Source organism: Gossypium arboreum, chromosome 10, assembly GCF_025698485.1.
Source record: "Gossypium arboreum isolate Shixiya-1 chromosome 10, ASM2569848v2, whole genome shotgun sequence".
Lineage (NCBI taxonomy): Eukaryota > Viridiplantae > Streptophyta > Magnoliopsida > Malvales > Malvaceae > Gossypium > Gossypium arboreum.
In genome coordinates this window covers 5452000-5474024 of record NC_069079.1, presented here as the reverse complement: position 1 = coordinate 5474024, position 22025 = coordinate 5452000, and the positions used below count along the sequence as shown (strand labels likewise).

General features: G+C 32.7%; 2 protein-coding genes across 3 annotated transcripts; both read right to left on the bottom strand.

Moving 5' to 3' along the window:
• Positions 1-673: 673 nt before the first annotated feature.
• On the bottom strand, positions 674-2315 carry LOC108488655 (protein BIG GRAIN 1-like B). The gene has a single exon (XM_017792945.2). The coding sequence runs from the start codon at positions 1974-1976 to the stop codon at positions 750-752; it is 1227 nt and encodes a 408-aa protein (XP_017648434.1). The 5' UTR covers positions 1977-2315; the 3' UTR covers positions 674-749.
• Positions 2316-10465: 8150 nt separating this feature from the next.
• LOC108489256 (uncharacterized) lies at positions 10466-17172 on the bottom strand. 2 transcript variants are annotated; one of them, XM_017793657.2, is made up of 10 exons: positions 16681-17172; positions 15759-15802; positions 15248-15374; positions 14630-14768; positions 13889-14487; positions 13245-13584; positions 12865-13132; positions 12633-12728; positions 12089-12535; positions 10466-11399 (listed from the first exon to the last, which is right to left on the bottom strand). In XM_017793657.2, the coding sequence occupies exons 1-10, from the start codon at positions 16844-16846 to the stop codon at positions 11064-11066; spliced, it is 2562 nt and encodes an 853-aa protein (XP_017649146.1). In that variant the 5' UTR covers positions 16847-17172; the 3' UTR covers positions 10466-11063. The 2 variants fall into 2 exon arrangements, with proteins under 2 accessions (XP_017649146.1, XP_017649148.1); XM_017793659.2 differs by having other exon boundaries at positions 12633-12725.
• Between the last annotated feature and the right edge of the window lie 4853 nt (positions 17173-22025).

Sequence of the window (22025 nt, the reverse complement as noted above, 5' to 3'; positions counted from 1 at the left end):
AATGTTTATGTTGGAGATCCCCACGAATTTTGACAGCTAAACAAAATTGCTTTTTATTTTCATGATAATATTACAGCTTTTTTACCTCGTTGTTTTAATCTTCAACACGTATCTTCTCTTTTTTACTTGCTTTTATGTTGGTATAACCCTAAATGTATGGAGAAATAATTCACATTTAATTCCAATCACTTATTAATGTTAATACAAGTTAGGAAATGAGATGATCCCAATTTATTAGGGTTATCTAAAAATTTCAATCTTTAAATTAAGAGTATAAAATTTATCTAATCATTTTTTTTTTTAGAATTTTTTTCTTAAATCAATTATGAATTTTTCGAGTAGGATCTCAACATGCCAAACAAATGCTAGGAGTAAGAGTATCATGTGGAAAAAAAATAGTTGTTTGGACTCTCTTAATCAAAACACCTTCAATTCTTTCATATAATATTTTAATTGAATTCTATGGAATGATGAATAAATTCATATTATCATTTTAATGGAAACAATAATTAAACCAAGTAAAAAAGCTAAGGGACTAAAACCATAATTAAACCTTATTATTTTAGACCATGATGATCGTTTGTTCATACTCTATGTTTATGGACATCTAAAGGGGAAGATTATGAAGCCAAAGCAAAGAAAACTCATAGGAATATGAAAAGAAAATAATTAATTTGATGCTATACCAAAAGAGAAATTAATATTAATTTTTTGATGTAAAACCCCCCAAATTGTTGAAACTGACAATATTACAGAATCAAACCATTAGCAATGGCTCGATTAGTGTCGAGATGGGTTGTTTCATACACAGGCAATTCTTCTCTGTACCTTTCATTACTGCCAATGGCCGATAGATTATCCAATTCAAACAGATCCGAGCTTGCATCACTAGCTATATCGTCTTCATCGTCGTCGGCTATGGCGGCCGCGGCGATGGCGGAAGTTTCATCATCGCTTAACACTTCATTACCATTGTAGATAATACCTCTCATATATAACTCTTCCTTTATCTTCTTCTTCTGGTAGCTGTTGTAAAGCTCCTTTGTAGCTTCAGCAACCCTACGATTTTCTTCCATGATGCGGTACTCAAGCTCTTTGTCCACTGGTTTCCTCATGGAAGTTCGAAGCTCATTTTCATGGAGGATTTTAGTTTCCCCACATGGTCTGGAATCCTCGTCAAGACAAAACCTGACCGATCTCTTTGTCCCGACATTCCCTCTCGAAGATGGAGTTTTTGTCGTCGACAAACAAGATCTTGAAAACGATGAAGCTGAAGAACATGTTGACGTTACCTGTTCGGTCTTTGACGATGAAATTTTTGTCTTCTTCGCATTCCCCGAAGTGAACAACGAGTTAAGGAAGCTAGCAAGCCGACCACCTGGGGATATCGGTTGCTTGACCTTTTTTAGGTCACTGTAAATCTTTAAGGCCTTGGATTTCGTTTTTATGAAACTACCTTCATGCTTTGGCTTTTGAGTGGCGCCATGGAAATTGTTTTGGAACACTTCATGTTTAGGTGCTGAAATGGTACTGGTCCGAATAGGCTTGGGTAGCCTATGGCAATGGTATGAAGACGACGACCTTGATTTCGCAATGTAAAAAGAATCCGACTCCGAGGATGAAAACCCACCGCCGTAGCTGGAATCAGAGGAGGTGGAGCTCGAGTTCAACAACACCGGATCATCAAAATCCGCCATGGATTTTGGTGTAACGAAAACCTTATTTTCTTTCTTTTCCATCCATTTCTCGATCATGCAAGCACGTTGAAATCTCGACGACGAAGAACTGTTATTGCTTTGCTTCTTCCTCATCGAACTGGTTTCCCTGCAAAAAATTAGGTCTTCGTTCCTTTTACCACCACCGTTGGATTCGTCGATTGAACGGTAGATAGCATCGAGAAGAGATGAAGAGAAAGATGGGTTTTCTGTCTTGGCTCGATACCGTTCTTCTCTTACCATTTTATCCCACGTATCCATAAGCTTTATACTGTGAAAAAAAAAAGAGAATCGAACAGTGTGGGATATGAATGATATTGTTTGGTCTTTGTTGTCTGGTTCGAAGAGTTCAGTCAAATGGTGGAAACAAGACAGAGATTAATGGCAGCAACCATGATTAATGATGTGAAAACAAACAAATAGACAATTCTGCTCTAAAAAGAAAAAAAGAAGTTAGGAAAAGAAGAAAGCAGACATTTTTCATTGATGGATTAATGTTGGTGGCTTCCAGAGAGAGAAAAAAAGGAAAAGAAAGAGAGTAATGAAAGCCAAAAGCCACGCCTGAATAACAGAGAGAAACAGAGAAGAGATGATTTGAGAGTGTGTGCTTTTCGTTATATATACATGTATATATATATTTCCATCGATTTAACTTATTAAAAATACCATATTAATTATTTAACTATTCAACCTTATCCACCTAATTATAATATTTTTTCCCATCATCTATAGCGGAGGTAACTCAGTTAGAATTAGTATTAAATTAAGGATGAGTTTGAATGGGCGGTGCGTTTAACTGCGGTTAGTGTAAAAACAGTAGTAGCAGTGAGATTAAATACTGTAGTGATACTGTAGCGTGAGACAAAAAGTAAGCTAAACGCACCGCACCACAGTCAATCGCCCATCCAAAAGAAGCCTAAGTGTTTATAAAAATTTTAACCACGTGAATACATATAATTATAATATTTTACTTAAAATTTTATATGCATGGTAATAGAATATAAAAAATTAATCATATAAAATTTATGAATTACAATTATTTGAGTTTTATATTAATGTAAGAGGATCACTTCTCATATACATTATTCTCATATACATTATAACGTAATGTTATGATGGTATATAATTTTATGCATCATTAAACAAAGATTTATCTAAATTGAAAATAAGTGAATTTATTTTTAAAGAAATTTAGATGACATTATCCGATTTATTAACATAAAATTTTAGGTTTTGTTTTGTTTTCTAAAAATTTACGAGTGCAATTATAATATTGTCATAAGTACAATATAAATCCATAACGATTACAAGTATATATCAGAATAAATATAGAGTAAAATCATAAATCAATACAAAAGTAATCTAAAGTTTACCATAAAACACAAACAAATGAAAAAGTTGAAATATTTGAAGAACCAATATCACATTACAAATATTAACAAATATATATATATTTTTAAATTAAATAAAAGAAATAATTTATTAACCCTACTAAAAATTAGGTGTATTAAATAATATTCACATAATATAATATTTTATTTCCTTTCAATGTGTTTTCTGTCTTTCGAAAGTAATTATAAATGGTTAGGGTAAGTGGGTCCAAGCTGGAACCAATGCCGGGATGGAATGATGATGTGGCAAATTAATTAATGATTTAATCTTTTTTGTCTTCTAAGTAATTAATGTGCATGACCATATTGTTAAATTTGCATAGAGAGGACGTTGATTGTTTTATATATATTCTTTATTCTAGACTGTTCGAATTAAAATTATATTTTAAAAATAATTTGAACGGTGGATCTTGAAATTTACTTTTAAGGTCATTCACAAGTCTAAGTGGATTAGAGATAAACAGCCATACCATAAAAACATATTCGCACTGTTTCTTTCTACAATTTGATTTGTATATTCCCGTTTAGGTGATATTTGTTGGGTTTGATTGAATTTTTTATTTTTAATTGTTTATTGTAATTCGATTCAGTTTAGTTTTATTTTTTAATTTTTATATTTTTTAAAATTTTTTAGATTTATTTTGGTAAAATAAGTGTTGTCGTTTTTTAATTAATTATATATTAGATAAGAAAAGAATTGATTTGATTTCGGTAATTAAAGTTTTTGAACTTATATTCTATAAACCGTTTAAATACTTTGGTTTGGGTCAATTTTTTATTTAAACGATTTTTTACTTGACCTAATTAACTTAATAAATTATGTGATATTTAAGTTACGAATAAAAGAAAAAAATTAGAGAAAATATTTATTATTTTATCTTTAAATAAAATATCTCCTTAGAATTATTAATAGTGGTTGATTCTTCTTTATCTTAAGATTAATTATTCAAATCTTAGTCATGTGTATTTTAAGTAGGTTTTAAAATATTTTATATAAATTATTAAAAAACATAAGAGCATTGCCTCGCTCGCCTAGCTTTGCTCTTCAAGTGCAAGTTTAGTTTCCTTAGTTCATGGTTTCAATTTACCCTTGTGCAAGATTTTTGGCGTTCTTCATCAGTTTTGTGCGTTGCTTTAGTTATGAAGTCTGACCATAGGGATTTGTTACTTAAGGAGAAAGAAGATTCCGAACTGATTGTAGAGCCGAAACGGGGTTAGGAGAGGATATCACTTATGATCTTTACTTGGTTGGCAAGTTCTTGGGCGAAAGGGCCATTAATTTTGCTGCGATGGAGAGAACTATTCTTTCTCTGCGGAGACCACTTCAAGGGGCGAGTCTAAAGCCTACTGAGGATTCGAGTTTGTATTTGATCCATTTTTATCATGTTATTGATCTAAGGAAGGTGATTTTGGGTGGCCGTTGTTCTTTCAACAACTGTATCTTGCTTATCCACCAGCTTTCTAGAGGAGAGAATCCCGAGCTAGTTGAGTTCTATCATGCCGACTTTTGGGTCCAAGTTCATGACTTACACCATGGATTTGCATCAGAAAACTTGGCTCGTAGCCTAGGGTCGGTTTTTTGAGTATGATGCAAGCAGTTGGCAGAATTATTTGGGCAACTTTATGTGTATTAGAGTTCACCTAAATATCTGTGAGTCTTTGATGCGGAAAAAAAGGTTCGTCGGCAAGGAGAAGACTTTTTTGAAGACTCTTTTTAGCTATGAACGGTTGTCGTTGATCTGTTATATATGTGGGGTCGTTGGGCACAGCGAAGCCAGTCATATTAAGTTGCTTGAGATTCTGGTCGGAAGGGATTCGGGTGGAGGTCCAAAGGCAAGCTTGACTTAGACCGGTTCCGTGGCGGAAGAATCAGGGAACCCCGTGGGGTAAGGGCTCTGCTTCGAGTAAGGGAGTTCAAAATTTGAATTTGGATAAGAAGGGAAAAGTCATTGATAATCCTTATTAAAACTTTCCTAACACTAATGAGTTTAAACTCCCTTTTACTGTCAGCAACAGCTTGGGGGGGCCACCTAATTTCCTTGGCTCATGTTCAGTGCATGGGGAATGCATGGCCACGTCTGGTGCTGTGGGGGATGCAAAAAATAGTTTGATAGAATCAATGAGGCTAAGAAACGACTAAGGCAGGCACTCCCTTCAATTCATCCACTATTGAGGAGGTGTCGGGTAGCAAGGAATCATCTCTTCCATCGGGTCTTTCTACTTCTGCTATAATGTTATCAGTCGGTCAATAACCCTAATTTGGTTTTTCCTGTGGAAACTTTAGTTCATACGAATCAAGGAGTTGTGGGTGATGAGTTTGGCGCGATTTTTCCTCATCCTGAGATACGTCAGGGTGATATACTAGCTTTTAAATCTTTCTTACAATACTTATAATTATTCGTAGTCCATTCTAATATTTAAATAAGAGTATAATGCGTTTCATCAAACTTAAATCCACTGACAACAATGTCGATGTCAATCTAGCTAAAACTCAATCGCCACGCCATTAAATTTTAAAGATTAATAAAATAATATTATATACTAATCTATATCTACTATCTTTTCAACTTAATTTAAATTTAATTAAATTAATTGAAAAATAATTAATTTTTAAATTATAAACAAACATTTTTCTTCTTTTACAATTTTTAATCATTTTATTTTCTATGAGTTAATATATTTTTTATTTTTGTGCTAACTATTTTTTTTCTAGACCGTGGATTTTTCCTTTTCCCATTTTAAACTGTTTTCTATTCCATGTTATACATTTTTAAAAGTAAAAATTATATTGCATTTCAATAATAAGAATTGTGTAAATTATAAAGTTTTTATGTTATTTGATTTTTTAATTTTAATTATTTATGTTTTTATTTAAAAAACACTAAAATTGGAGAGTAAGTTGAATATGGATGGGAATATAATAATAATTTCATGTCTTTAAATTTTGATGATGTGGCAAAATTTTATTGGTGCCTAAAAATATTAGTTTTAGAAATTATAGAAATACTCCTTTTAAATTATAATTAATATTATAATTATGACAATGTTATCTCTTCACACTTTTATATCATCTTTAAATAAAAAATTACAAATTTAAGGATCGAATATATATTTAATAGCATTAAAATACAAGTTCATTACCACTTTATCTATATTATTAATTAGTACTCTACCTATATTCATTATTAAATAAATTTTAAAATAAAAACATTTTTAACATACAATATTTTCTTTCACCCATGATGACAAAATCCACGATTTCGCTAAATTAATGTTACAAATTAATTAGATATTAATTTAATTGTAAAAAGTTTAAAAGATTAAACTTATCCCATACACTCAAACTTAAACTCCCTTCCAATTATAAAAAATTTAACAAACAAGATGAGGGCTTGCTTGAAATAATGCCACACGAGTGAGCTGGTGAGCAGCCTTATTATGACTCCAATGAATCTAATGAAATCATAGATGCTGAAATTGCGATTGCAGCGAACAGTACCAAATAAAAAATCCGAACTCAGTGGTGTGGCGATTGTGTGAGTTCAAAGCAAGGAACACCTCTAAGCAATCATATTCAAAGATAATGTTATCCACAAGAGAGCTTCTCATATAACCACTGCCTTGGCTACACAAAGGCCTAACTGACCGGACATTGCCTCTACGAAAGCTCCGTTCTCATCTCGAACCTCTACTCCAAAACCAATGCGTTGGTGATCCATAAGAAGTGCTGCATCAACAATTGAATAAAATGATTAGCTCATTGGAGTAATAAACTAACTCAAAATCCTTTTCCTTCTCTCTAACACCAATAAAGTATAAAAATGGAAAATAGATGAAAATATAAAATTTATTTTGCGAGGCTAAAGTCATTTATTTAATATATAAATACATGCAACCCCTTAGGCTCTTGAGAGGCTCACCTCCTCATATACTGTTTAATATAAAACTTTTGTATTAAATAGATTAATAGATAACTAATTTTATATTTTTAATATATTTAGTGAGAATATTGTTTAGTATTATAAATTTATTAAAGATTCACAATGATCAACCAAGTTTTTTTTTTTTTCTCTTTAGGTAAAGAGTGAAGACTAGTATCAGTATTATTCAACCAATAAATTTAGAGCAAAAATGTATGCTATTATTATATATAAAGATTTTAAGTATTACTATTCAAGTCGATTGAGTCTAGCATCGGTATTAATGTCAATATAGGAAGATGTGGGTTCAAAGATTAAAAAATATTTATGAATAGTTCTAGACACAAAGATTAAAAATTGTGATGCTACATCTACGTTAACTTCTATATAAATAAATAAAATTTTAACTAAATCATGGGAGTTAGACATTATAAAACACAGAGAATCAATCAATGGACTTGATAATGGAAACCCCAAAAACACCCTTTCTTTTTTAGCAAATCAGCAAAATAATTATGCATGCAGCTGATTTGGTGAACAGGAAATTAATGCAATCCAAATCATAATTAGTTTATAATATCATATTTCACAAAGCTATGCTGTCAACATAGAATATACTTATAATTATGTGGTTTTATACATCATTACTAATTAAAGATTACCATATATGCATAAAAGATGTTAATATTTGAATCTCAAATCCAATAAACTTTATATTTGTATAATTTTTTTTTTTGTTTTTGTTTTTGCTTTTATTCTTTGAGTAAAGTATAATTTGTTTTGTTATTAATTTTATCAAAGACTTAAAAGTTGTGATAAATAGTCACCATTTGAGATATATATCGGTGGGCACTCGTTTGCTGCTCATTTCCTAACATCCCAACCTAGGTTTTCTTTCTTTCTCAACCATTAGACTTTTTCAATTAGAATTAGAAGATGTTGATACTATTAGTAGTATCAAATTAAGCCTAATAATTTTCATAACTCGACATCTATTAATAAAACGATTATATTAATATTATAAATTCAAATTTTGAGTTGACTAAAATAATAACATACAACACGCATGTATACATGTATTCAAGCATCCATGACAAGAGAGCACGCAAGCAGATGTATAATAATAACAAACTGGGGGCATGCCTAGCTAGTGGCAATAAACTTTGGATTGAGGTGTTGGGATGCAAATGCAACACCATATTAAAATATATGATATGTCTCCCATTAGATATGGGAAATTTTGCTATAGTTAGCACCGACACGTTTTCTTTTATAGGTTGATGGATTTCAACTGCACTACTCGTATTTGCTGTCAAAACAACATCTTTTGTTTCTTAGGATTTTGGCAACAAAATATGAAATTAAAATAAGGGATGGGCATGGGTCGATGTGGGTACTTATTTGCTCAATCATTACACTCGTGGCTCCTATACTTATTAAAATATAAAGCTTTAATAAAGCTTAAAGCTGATTTTGATTTGATAAATCTAATTTAGAAAAAGATTGTGACAAAGTAATGAGCATGTATACAAGTAAAAATAGATTGTAACTTGTTATCGATTAGTGGTGTTTATGAGTTAGGTCGGATTGAACTTGGGTCGGGTTTAAGCATAATAGTAATATTTTTATGCTTGTTCAAGTCCGACTCGAAATTTAAACTTAAATTTTCGCTCAAATTTGTACATATTATTTTTAATTTTTTTAATATTTATATTATTTTATTTTAATATTTAATAATTTTATACATTCTTTATTTATTTAAAATTTTTATATAGTCATCTTAACATTTTTTAATGTTTATATTATAATAGTATTATATATTTAATATAAGTTTATTTTTTTAAATGTGTTCTGAATTACATAATATATAAAAATAACATAACATAAAAATATTATAAACTTAAAACGAGTCAGGTCGGGACCTTGAATGTTCAAGCCCATCGCATATTTTAAATGAGCCTAATTTTTTTGCTCAAACCTATTTTTCAAGCCTAATATTTCTGTCTAAACCCTCTTGAATTTCGAGCGGTACTTTGAGCATGAACAAGTAACATGACCCATGAACAGGTCTACTATTGATTTAATAGTAAATTTTCATATTTATTTCAATATCGAAGTCAGCAAGAAATCCCTTCTTCTCTCTATAATTATGAATTTTGTAATACTTGTTTCAGTGCCAAAAATAAATAAATTGTAGCTTGGAAATAAAAAAAGAAATTTCCTAAATATTACTTCAAATGACTATATATAAGTTAAACTACACTATTAGTCACTAAATTATAAGTAAATTTTCATCTTAGTCGCTTAATTAAAACAAACTTACAATTTAGCCATTAAACTATACAAAAGTTTTCATTTAAATCATTGAACTGCTAATATTAATCATATATGGCTTTCTCTATTCGCACCTACATCAATCAAGAGCTCTCTCTCTCTCTCTCCTCTTTAGTTTAGTCTTTTCTCATGAAACAACTTACATCCCAAATTTGAGAATCAAAATTCAAACAACTTTTTTTTTCGATCTCTAACGCTGAGAGTCAGATCGACTTGAATATAAAATTTGTTCTTCTACTCATTGATGGGTACTGATCCACCGTATTGATCGTCGAATCATCATTTAGAGCTAATTGGCGGAACTTTAAAAATAAAAATAAAAAAACACTTAATAGCCCAATAACTTAAATAACAACTTTGGAATAGTTTAGTAGTTTAATGAAAACTTTTGAATAGTTTAATAACCAAATTGTAGCTTGTTTAATTAAGTGACCAAAACAAAAATTTACTCATAGACTAGTGACTAATGATGTAGTTTATTATTATATGTATTCACTCATTTATTTGTCATAAACCCTTTTAACTCTTGGTGAAGCATTTGCAAAACATTTGTTTGTTGCTCCTTTGCCAACAAGTACTACCGATTATTTTATCCCACTCTTCTTTGCTCAAGCCCAGACTTATTTTTGTCCATGCTTGATCCAATGGGCTTTTGACACGTGACATGATGTTCGTGATCAAACAGTAGCCTCTTTTCTCGTTGTAGAACAACTTTTAGGGTCACGTGTTATCCCGGTATGATCTAACCTTCGATCAGACGGTCATACTGGTTTGTAAGAAATAAGTAGCTCAAGACCTATATTTCTAAGTAGAAAAACCGTCACGGTTTTTACTGGAGATTAAGGGCAAAACGAAAGCTCGTCACATTGAACAAAATAATTATTTAGATTTTTATCCCAGAGCAACATAGAAAAGCTATAATGGCACTTTATAGTACGTGAGAAAGGTTGGACCATACAGAATACACTAGGTTGGTATGCGCAAAAAATAAGAAAAGTAGAGATTCCTTTCTCGTTATGAATAACAATGTATAGCCATGGGGGGCCGACAAAGATAAAGTTCATCGCATTTTCCCAGTACCATCATCATCTGTCCATAGATCAGCTTTTATTCATTCAAATTAATCCAATTACATTATATGATGTTTAGCCTAGTCATAAGTCCCAATACAACAAACAGGTTGAAGTTTAGCATAGCAATGGAACATAGCTAAGAGATCACACGGGCAGTCCAAGTCCTCTCAACAAACAAACAGATAAAGCCATCCCCATTAGGCTAGCCAAGGCAGGGCAAGGCACCCAAACATTTAAAAAATAAATCCATCTCTGATCTGAATCATGCAACATAAACCCTTTCAATGATAGTACTTCCTATTACTAGTAGTAGTAATAATAAACAATGGGATGAATAAAACAAAGGCACATATATGGATCTGACACTTGAGTGGTACACTATGCTTAGGTGAATTACTACAGTGGGTAGTAGTAATAAGTTAGAACTAGATGTTCTAATTTTTCCATTTTAATTAATAAGCTTAGGCTAGACAAACATCAATGGCTTAGAGCAATTAAAAGGAGTTGGAAGAGATTAAACACCATTATGCATTGAATTAAAACGATTGTGGGTTATTTCACAAAGAAAATTTTAGAACTTCCTATAGCTACTTCACTCCCTTACAAGACAAAGGGTTAGCTTGATACCATTCAGAAGTTTGTTGTCCAGTTAAGATGACCCAATTGAGGCTGTTGGTAAGCACCTACTTGAGCCCCAGGAGCTGCTGGAGCAACCCCAAAACCAACATTGGCACCCATTGCAGGGTTTAGATGATGTGGGTTTGCCATTGCAGCAGGCTGAGGAGGAGGATGGTACAAACCCGAGAATTGCATGTGAGTAGATTGTGTAGCAGCAGCGTTAAAAGAAGCATGGCCCGTGTGAGATGGCATATAACCATGTGGTGTTTGTGGCATATTGTAGTATGCAGCAGATTGCAAGCTTGGTACCTCCCTTGGGTTCTGCATCCAGAGATCTGATGTATCAGCCTGTCAAATAACAATGCAGTCAGCAAAGAGACTATGAAATCAAACTAACCAAGTGAACACAAGGCAAGGACAAAAGAACATTTTATTAAACCAAAGAAACACAAGTAGCATTACAGAAAATTCAAGGTGCACAAACTGAAATAATCTTTCATTTATGCTCTTAACACGCTCAATTTTGATCTGATGACTTATCATAAAAAAGCCAATTTCCATAAGTGCAAAAATCAAACTACAAAACCTATAGGTAAGGGTGAAACTCTATTGCTTGGCAAATATGTTCTTGATCATAATTTACATGTCTCCGGCTAGTCATTGACTACAGCTCAACACGTACGAAGAATGGCTATGGGTGCATTGGGAAAAATGAATGAAAAATTATCAAGAGCAGCCAAATCCATAGTAGACCCCTGACTCAATAAATAGTATTAAAATCAAGGGCCAGTAACTTAAAAACTTGAATCAGACATCCTAGATATTATCTACATAATGTTCATTATTTTTAACTCACTGACAGGAACATTCTTTGAGAAGATACCTAGACACCATGTGGTTTTGACAGAACAATTCAACCCAAACCCAGACGAAAAAGGACATTCAAAAACACTCTAATCTCTGAAACAAAGGCCTCAATTTTTAGTTTATATGGGGCTCATACACTAGTGCTATTAGAATGAAGAACAATTATTTACCTGTTGATTTTGAACATATATGTTGCCATCTTTATATTTGGTCCGAGATGAATCTTCAAGACCTGTTGCACTCCCAACTACACCAGGAGCATTGATTGCATAGCCAGACGGACTGGTAAAATTCCCAAACCCAGTAGGATTGCCTGCAGGGACTGGTTTGAACTGCTGAATCCCATACTTGACGCCATTTGCACCAAGATGAGTGCTACCTCCTGGCATGAGCAAGTAGCTGCTACCATTTGATGGATGTGGAAAAGCAGGGTTACTGGAATAACCTGGCATAGCCATCTGTGGCAGATAAATCGGGGAGACAAACTGACGATATGGCATAAGATTAGCATAATGGGGCACATGAACTTGAGGATAAATCTGTGCTACTGGAGGTTGTTGCTGCTGCACCATTGGTATTGTTGATGCAGGAATGTTGGCAGCATGCCCGCTTAAGGCCTGAGTACCATTTAAAATTTGCATCAATTTAAGTGATAAAAATAAACAAGCACTTTCAGGAATGAATATTATCTAAATGCATGTTACTGGAACTAACCTCCTGAGGAGATAGTAGACCCTGTCCTCTTGCAGTTTCATCTATTGAAGGTCTAAAATATGGTAAATCATAACCAGTTTGGGGATCATATGCCTGCTATCAAGACAACACCATATTATAGAACATTCCATTGCAAGGACCAATGAAAAAAAGGGTAATTATTCCAGAATCCAAAGTACTGGTAACTCATTCTGGATGTGACAAGAGTCATTGTCTATAAGATTATGCTTACCGAAAAACTGGGTAATTCAGGAGGATCTTGCTGCTGTTGTGGCTCTGAAGGAGCATATGATTGACCGTTGTCCTGGACCATTCCAATATCGGCATAACTGCCCAAATTCTGGGGGCTTGAAGCATCTTTCTTATCAGGAAATTGATGCTCAGATGCAGAACCAGAGGGTGGAGAGTTAGATCCAGAATTTCTAAGTTGATCATCTATAATGTTAATGGGCTTGCCAGCAGCAGAATCATCACTGGAAGTATCAGGAGCTACAGACAAACTGCTTAAAGCATAAAAAAGTAGAACAACATCAGAAATTGGGTCTTGACACAAGAACAAATTTGAAATATATACTATCAAACATAAGTAACTATTTGGAAGAAATGGACAACCTTACAGCAGATTCCCCATTTGAGTCTTCTGCAACACCAGTGGCATGAAAACCAGGAGCAAAATTCCTCGAAGAATCATGTTCCACTCCAAAGCTACCGAAAGTAAGTCCGTGGCGATCATTCTCCGGGACTCGAATGTGCTGTGCTATGACAACATTCTCATTTTCATAGATATTTACTTGAGAAAACTTCTCTTGCAATTTAGCTGTTGCAGGGTCCAAGCCCTTGCCATCCTCAGCAGGAGGCGAAGCAGACTTCTTAGGCGTCCCAATAACTCCAGGATTATTAACACTTGACTTCTGGCTTGATTTTGGTTTCCACTCTTTGTTATGTAGGTTAGCTGCATCAAATATGAATGATAAACTCTCACATAAACTTGAGAAGCAAATTCAAATCAAGTGCTATAATAACTACAGCCTACTGCAGCCATTTGCTAAAATAACAGTTTAAAGCAACACCTAACTAGGTCAATGGAATGATGTACATACCTAGAACAAAAAGCTTCTAAGCAACCACAAAGATGCATGGACTAAATATATAATTCTATTACTCCATTGCCCTTGCATTCGCAGATATTTAACCTCGAGACATAGATGTTCCTCAGACTTTCAAGAAGCTTAAAATTAAGTGAAAAGAAAGAGTACCTTTTTGATGAACTAAAACATGTTGATGTTGCCTGCTTCCATACGGATTGCTCACAAATGACCTACTGCCAGAAATTCCAGACATGGCAGATTCAGATGCACTAGTATGATTGTCCCGGACCTCCCGCTCTGCTCTGGAAATTGAAGGAAAAGGTCGAAATGCCTCAGATGAAGCGTCCTTCCCTACAAGTGAATTGGAAAGAGTACTAGATCCAGATGACTCTTTGCTAGCATCTTCAGGAGGATGTCGGCGAACACCAACAACCCCAACTTCACGCTTGATAGCTCCAACAGCACCAGATGATCTGGAATCAGGAGAAGGCACATGAACAGGATCAGTAGAGGAGGAATAAACCCCAACAACTGAGCTGCTTGATGATTGAGTGGCAGAATGTGCTTGAATGTTATTAGGCTTCATTGCATGCGACCGCGAAGCAGAATTAGGAATAAAAATTCGCTTTTCCTCCGATATCTCTTTCCTATAAGCGCCACTTGAATTTGCATCTCGTGCATGTCTGGGATGTGAACTGGATGGTGCACTAGCAGTTTGAGATGAATTTTGAGAACTAAAGGGTCTCTGATTGCTTGTTCCTGTTGAACTGCAGAAAGGTAATAAAAGGAGAAAGTTCAGTGTATATTCCAGAAATATATTATCAATAAGTACAGGCAAAAGGAACAGGAGAATAAATCAAGATTGGAGTGGAGCAAGCAAACAGAAAAAATCACTTCCTAATAACGTACCCCTTTTCAGCAACATTCATGGGCACTTGCTCATTTAAAGAAGTTGAGTATGGTGACACAGGAGGCTTCGTATCTTTATTTGCATTCTGATTAACTCTGTTGTCCCTCACAACACGAAACTCTCTGTTGACTCTTGCATCTAGTAATGAATTATCAATTAAATGGCAGAAAAAGGTGAAAGGTACTTCAAGATAATAAATAATCAGCTGACAACTTTATGCAGAACAAGATGTAAAGGACTGTAATGATCGAAAAGAATGCCTAAAAGTGTGGGATTCCAAGGGAGGATGGATTATTTTGATAAATGAATGTTATCAGCATGTCATGCAGTTAGCATATCTAAGGTAATAGACATCAATGTACAAAGACTACTGTGCAAAAGTGCAAATAATTACAATCACTAATTTCTATATAAACCATCTTCATCCACAAATTTTTAAAATCTGCTTTGTATCAGATTAATATTGATGGAAACCATTACACTAAAGAACTCCAAGCTTAAATTCATCACACCATGAATATGTGGCAGTATAATGTTTAGACTGAATAGACTACATAGTTAAGCGTTCACTTGCCAAAAGATAATCAAATCATTAAACACTTCATATCAAAGCCTACCAGGCAGAGCATTCCGAGAATAGCCTCCTCTTCGAGAACCACGTTCAGGGTATGTACGAAATTTCATCACTTGACCGGCATTCTCAGAAAATTTTCTTGGATCCATGGAACCTTGGTACCCAATGCTCTGTCATGATGAAACGAAAGTTCAAAAACAAGTTGCCCATTAGCCCCTCTACTGGTTCACATTTCAAGATGCAACAAGCAATAATGAAAGCCATTAATATTGTCTATCACTGAGGACAAAAACAATCTTATGCATAAATATCATAGGCTGCATTAATAGCAGAATAATAATAATAATAATAATGATTATGATGATGATGATGATAATAATACTAATAATAAACAGCTAAGATTTCAAAAAACAGAAGCACCCATATGTGTGCAAATCAACAGCCAAAGATAAAAGCATGTAAGATATTGGAATCACTTTCTTGCTAATAGAAAAGCAAAACACACACAGAATAGCTTTGCTGAAACCATATTAAGATGATATACAAAAGTTTACCTCTTTCTTCCGATCTCTCTTTCTCCTTACTAAATGAAATGTATCTGAGATGAAACAAATAGACTGCATGTAAATAAGTAACATCTATGGAAGTACATTTGAAATATCATCCCAAAGAAAAGAGGCAGTCTGAAACAAAATATCCAAGCAATCTAGGAGAAAACATAGACACCCCCTTCTTAACATTGGTGAGGGAAAAAATGCTAAAACGTCCAAGCAATCTAGGAGTGATATTCAATGAGGATCACAATGCCACTTTTATAACATACAAAAAGGATATTTTTATTACTTCCCATGCATTGAAATCGCTCATCAAAGATTGTAAAACGGTACAGAAATTACCATAACATGATATCTCTGTTTGCTCTCTGTCCACTGGATTCAACCAACCTTGATAACCCTAGATTTAGCTTATCAGTAGTACTAATAAAATTAAGACTGTACTATCCCCCCTCCCCCCAATATCTGAGCGACCAAACAAATTTCAAAAAAGAAACTATCGATTTATATTCTTTGCTCAAAACTCAACTAGAAGAATGAAAGCACCTCATAAGAAAAAGATGAATTAATCTTTCAGACTCTTTAACGCACCTACAATAACGAAAAGATGACCACCAAAGCAGAGCGAAGTAACACCAAACAGGCAAAAAAAAACGACAATCAAGCACGCTAAAACATCTTCCAATTATAACCAGGCCTTGAACTCCTTAAAAACTATAACCAACTTTCACAATACAAAACAACCTAAACCCAAAAACACGATAAAACCACTGAAAACAAAGCCCTAGAGTAGGAGCGACAAGAACTAGACCAATCTTGACCTCAAACTCCTGGAACTTAGAGCAGCTACAAAGCAAACAAAAAACCCATTTTCAAAACACTTAAAAAGAGGGCAAAACAGAATATTGAAATGAAGGGTAACCTTGATGAAGCAATTTCTGGGCAGTTTCATTAGGATCCATGTTGGCCTCTTTCAAGGCAACGTAGATATCATCATCCGAGTGATTACCGACTATTTCCTTGATTGATTGTATTGTCTTGCTCACTCGCGCTGAGATATGCCCTTCGGTTCTTGCCCCACTTACCATCTCTGTTTCAGAATACTAAAAGAAGATCAAAGAAAATAAAAAAAGACTCTCACTTTCCACACTGTTTTTTTAAACAAATAAAACCCAGTTCTATAATCCAAATTCTTTTCAGATTTCAGATTACGAAAGAGGGTTGGTTCATTCTTTTCTTCTTTTTTTTTTTTTTTTGGAAAGGATTTTTGTTATTATCACTACTATTAAAACCCTTTGAAAGAGAAGAGCTAGGGTTTGCGTGAAGAACGGCTTTTAGAAAATTAGGTTGGCAGAGCGATGGTTTTAAAATCTTTCTCAATTACTAATTCGGGTTCAGCTTAATGACGGATCTGCCCCCCTTACAATTTGAAAAGAATCAATTATATTGGAATAAATACTCAAGAGGTCCTTGTAATATTGGGTAAGGAGCAATTTAGTCCCTCTCGGCCTAAGTGAAACAATTTATTTCTTATACTATGAGAAAGGGAATAAAAATGTACAATTCAATCTAGAGATATAACTATATTCATTAATAAATTATTATATCATAACCTATTTTTTTATATCTAATTCAATTTTGTAAGTTGATACAATATTTAGAACTAAACATAATCTATCTCAACCCTTAAATAGGAATATAAATAAACTACGCTCAAACAAATTTATATTATTTAAAATAAATAAATAAAGGATAATCCAATACAATGTTAACTAAGGGCCAATTTAGCATTACTTCTAAAAAAATTATTTTTGTCCCAAAAATATATTACTAAACAATATGTTTATGAGTTTTTAAAAGTACTTTTAGAATAAAAAATATTTTCGCAAAACATTTTTTTAACTAAAAGCAGAAGGAAAATTTTGCTCAATAGTGTTTTTTGCCCAAAATACTTTTGAAAATAATTTTAAACTAAGAATAAGATTGTGTTTATCAATTAGGTTGAAAAGCACTTTTTTAAATCAAACTTTTATTTAAGAGTTGGATTTCAACCCAAGTTAAGAAGCCAATTTTTTTAAAAAGTGATTTTGAGTGAAGGTTTTTTTTTTATATCCTCATTAAATCTTTCATTTTATAATATCATGTTTAAAATTGATATTTTATCTTTCTAAAAATACTTTTTGACAGTAATGGTTAGACATGATCATAGGTCGAGCAGAGCTTATGTAAAATTTTAGGTCCATCTTCTAGATCCGAGCTTAGCTTGATCCATAAATGGGCCTAAAATTTTGTCCAAGCCTAGCGCAGATTAAAAATGTTAAACCCAAGCCCGACATTATTTTTATATAAAAATAAATTTTAAAAATATAATATATCAAATACACTAAAAACATTTATAGGGCCCAAATTTTGCCAGGGCCTATAATCCAACTACAACCTAAAACTAAACTAAACCTAAATAACCACTAGCCCATTACAAACCCAATTACCCTAGCCCAAAATCTAGCCCACAACAAATCAGAAAAAAACAGGCAAGAAGAAAAACCCTAGCCCCTAAGTGCTTCAGCCGCCGCTCATATCGTGCGCCACTCCACCGCGCACGTCTGCCCCACGTACCACGTCCAAGCCATGTCTGCCATACCTGCAAACATGCACAAAAACAGTTGTAAAATGGCTATACAAAGCCAAGAAGAATGTAATGTTGGGAAGAAAAAAAAGAGAGAAAAGGGGACGGATTGAAAAAAGGAGGAGGAAAAGAGATTCAAACATATTTTTCAAAAAAAAAACAACAGCAAACACTAGTAAAATAGACAGCCAACAATCAAGCAAAGGTCTTTGAGTTTTTTTTCCTTATCTTTTTTTTTTCATTTTCGTTTTTACTATTATTTTTTGTTATTTATGTCTGCATATATTACATATAAAAATACAAAAAAAAGAGAAATCTTACATGACAATGGTCCATGATTAACACGGTGGTCGGTCATTGAGCCCTGGCCGAACTTCTAGCCTGCAGAGAAAAGGGGAGAGGGGGTTTTTGTTTTTGTGAAGTAGGAAAGGGAAATGAAAGTTTCAATTTTTTTTTTTATATTTATAGGTCTCCCAATACGGCGTCGTTTTGGCCGATGCATAGGCGCCAAAACGACGCCGTTTTAGTTTAGCCTGTGTGCGCGACCCAACCCGACCAGAGATCCGCATGTTTTCTAGGGAGGGCTAATTGCACCGCCTTTTTATGGTTTGTAATTAAGTTTTTTTTCCCTTTTAATTTGGCCCCATGGTTTTGTCATGATTTCGAATTGGTCCCCCTATGCTGTGCATTTTGGGAAGAGGGGGAAATTTCCTTTTTAGCTCTTTCCTCTTTACCCGCGCGTTCGATTTAGTCATTTTTACTATTTATTTAGTCCGAATTCGCCCCAAAATCCCCTTTTTAATTCAATCTAATCCCTGTTTAGCTAGTTTTGCTATTTTGGTCATTAAATTGATTAATTTGACTTATTTTAATCGTATTATTATTGTGTTGGCTGTTTATTACTATTATATTATTTATTATTAGTATTATTATGTTCATTATAACCACCATTATTATTATTATTGTTTTATTATTATTATTAGCATATTGTTGTAATTAATGTCTTATTATTATCTCTATAATTATTGCTATACTATTATTTCGGTTTTATTTAGATGTTAACATATTATTATAGTTTTAATCATTATTTTCTATTATCATTAATATGTCGTTTGTTTATTATTATTTTTAAACACTATTATCATCATTATACTTGCTATTTTTCGTTTGTTTATTATTATTACCATTATTTTTTTATTATTACTATCATTTTTATTATCTCATATTTTTTTAAAATGATTTCATTCAATATTTTGTTGTATATGTGTTTATTTGTCCACTCGATTTAAAATTAAATTTTCATTCAAATTTTCTTTTTTTATATCCCTACTTTATTTTATTTATTATTATTTTTGTTTGAAATTTTTCAAGTAAAGGCAATACTCAGTATTTGGAATCTTCGAGAAAATTGTGCCCTAACTTACTATGTTCCAATTTTCCTTGTTGAATTTAAATAATTGAATACCCTTCTTCAATCCAAATGTATGAGTTTCAAATGAAAGCTTATTCTCGGGAATTTGAAGTGTTGTGTCCTAACCCACTGGATATGACGTTTCATTATCTCAATATAAGGATTTTTAAAAATAAAGGCAATATTCTACGTTTGGAATTTTGAGAATTTGTGCCCTAACTTACTGGGTTTCGATTTTTCATTTGACCCAAATAACTAATTTTTTTTAAAGCTTAAGTGCATGAGTTTTAAAAATCAAAAGACAAGCTTAATTTCAAGGATCTGAAATGTTGCATCCGAACTCACTGAGTGTGACATTTTATTTCTTCGAGATAAGAGGGTCTTAACATCCAATTTGATTTATTCAAGTGTTCTTTTAAATAAGAGGATCATATTTCAAAATCTTTTCAAATTTTCGACGTTAGGGCATTAATTAATCAATTAAATACTAATTTTGTGCGTTACAAGGGTGCTAACCCTTCCTCGTACATAATCGGCTCCCGGACCCGTTTTTTAGTTTTGAAGACCAAAATCATTGTTTTAATTAATTAAAAATATTTTCTTAAAATGATCAATCTCAAGGTGATCCGATCACACATTGAAAAAATATGGGTGACGACTCTATTTTCGTTTTTTTAGTCGACTCCCGTTTTTTCAAAATTAAAAATGGTTTCGACAACATTAAAATAAATGTTTCCTAAGAAATTGAAAATACATTAAAAATATATATTTATACTTAAATAATACTAATATAATTGTAACTTAGCAAACAAATGGCTCTAAAATAGTAGCAAAAATAAAAATAAACAAGATTTGTTTCAAGTAGGGGCGGGGCGGGGCGAGCCCAACTCAAAAATCATATTCGAGGCCCAATCCATTTATAAAATGTGCATTATTTTTTGTCCAAACTTATATTTTTGTCCAAACTCTTCCACTTTTTAGGTCTGGATGAATAATCCGGCCCATGATCAGGACCACCGCTAATATACATTATCAAATTTTTAAAAAAGAATATCATTGCATTTTTCAATTACAATAGTAAACTAGCACTAAATATACTTGCAAAAGCTAACACGAAATAACTAAAGATAAAAATAATTGTGAAAAATATCTAAATGTATCGATCCTAATTGTTAAATTTTAAGGATTAAAAAGGATAAAAGTTCAAAACAACATTGAATAGTATTTTAAATATATAAAATTTATTAAATTTTAAAATATATAAATTGTTACTATACAATTTATAGGGCTAATGTTTTAAAGCATTTAAGTATGGATTATGAGTAAAAATAAATATTATATCGAAAATAAGTAAATAAATATTCCCATTTTAAAAATTGCAAAAAAAATAAAAAATTTAAACAACTTTTACGAAATTTTGAAGTTCTTAGGAATCTTCAAGTTTTTTAAGATTATTTTTTCAAAATTTTAAAATCCTTTATTTATTTTTTTATTTGCCGGGAGGGTTTCTCCACCTTGGTTAAGATGGCCCAACGAGAGGGAGACAGGTACAAAAGTTTGTTGAGGAGGATCCTTGTATTACATATTTATTTTTTACAAGTGGCAATATAGTGTACGGTGAAACATCTGTGTTAGGGGCGAAGATAGTAAAAGAAATTATTGAAGAATACAATAAATGTTCTAGACAATGTGTAAATTTTGACTAGTCTCTTATTTATTTCAGTATCAATGTTCGACAAGATGTTCAAAGTTCTAATGCTCTTGAGAAATATATCGGGTTACCAACAATGGTGGGAAAGTGGAAGATGGAGGCATTATTGAATTTAAAGAATCATTTGCAAATGAAAGTTAGTAATTGGAGTTCTCATATGAAGGTAAGGAGGTTTTTATTAAATCCGTTCTCCAAACTATTCCTACTATTACCATGTTGTGCTATCTTTTACCCCTATATTTGTGCAAAACGTTGGAGAGTATAATTGTTACTTTCTGGTGGTCCAAACCACATACTAATCGTGAGATTCATTGATACAAATTAGAGGATTTTTGTAAACTAAAAGATAATGGAGATGCGATTTCAGGAACTTAGCATTTTAATATTACAATGTTGGCTACACAAGGGTGGCACCTTATCACTAAACATGATTTGATAGTATTGCAAGTTCTTAAATCTAAGTATTTTCCTCGCACTAAATTTTTAAATCCGAGCTTAGGTTCTTACCTTTTTTTGACA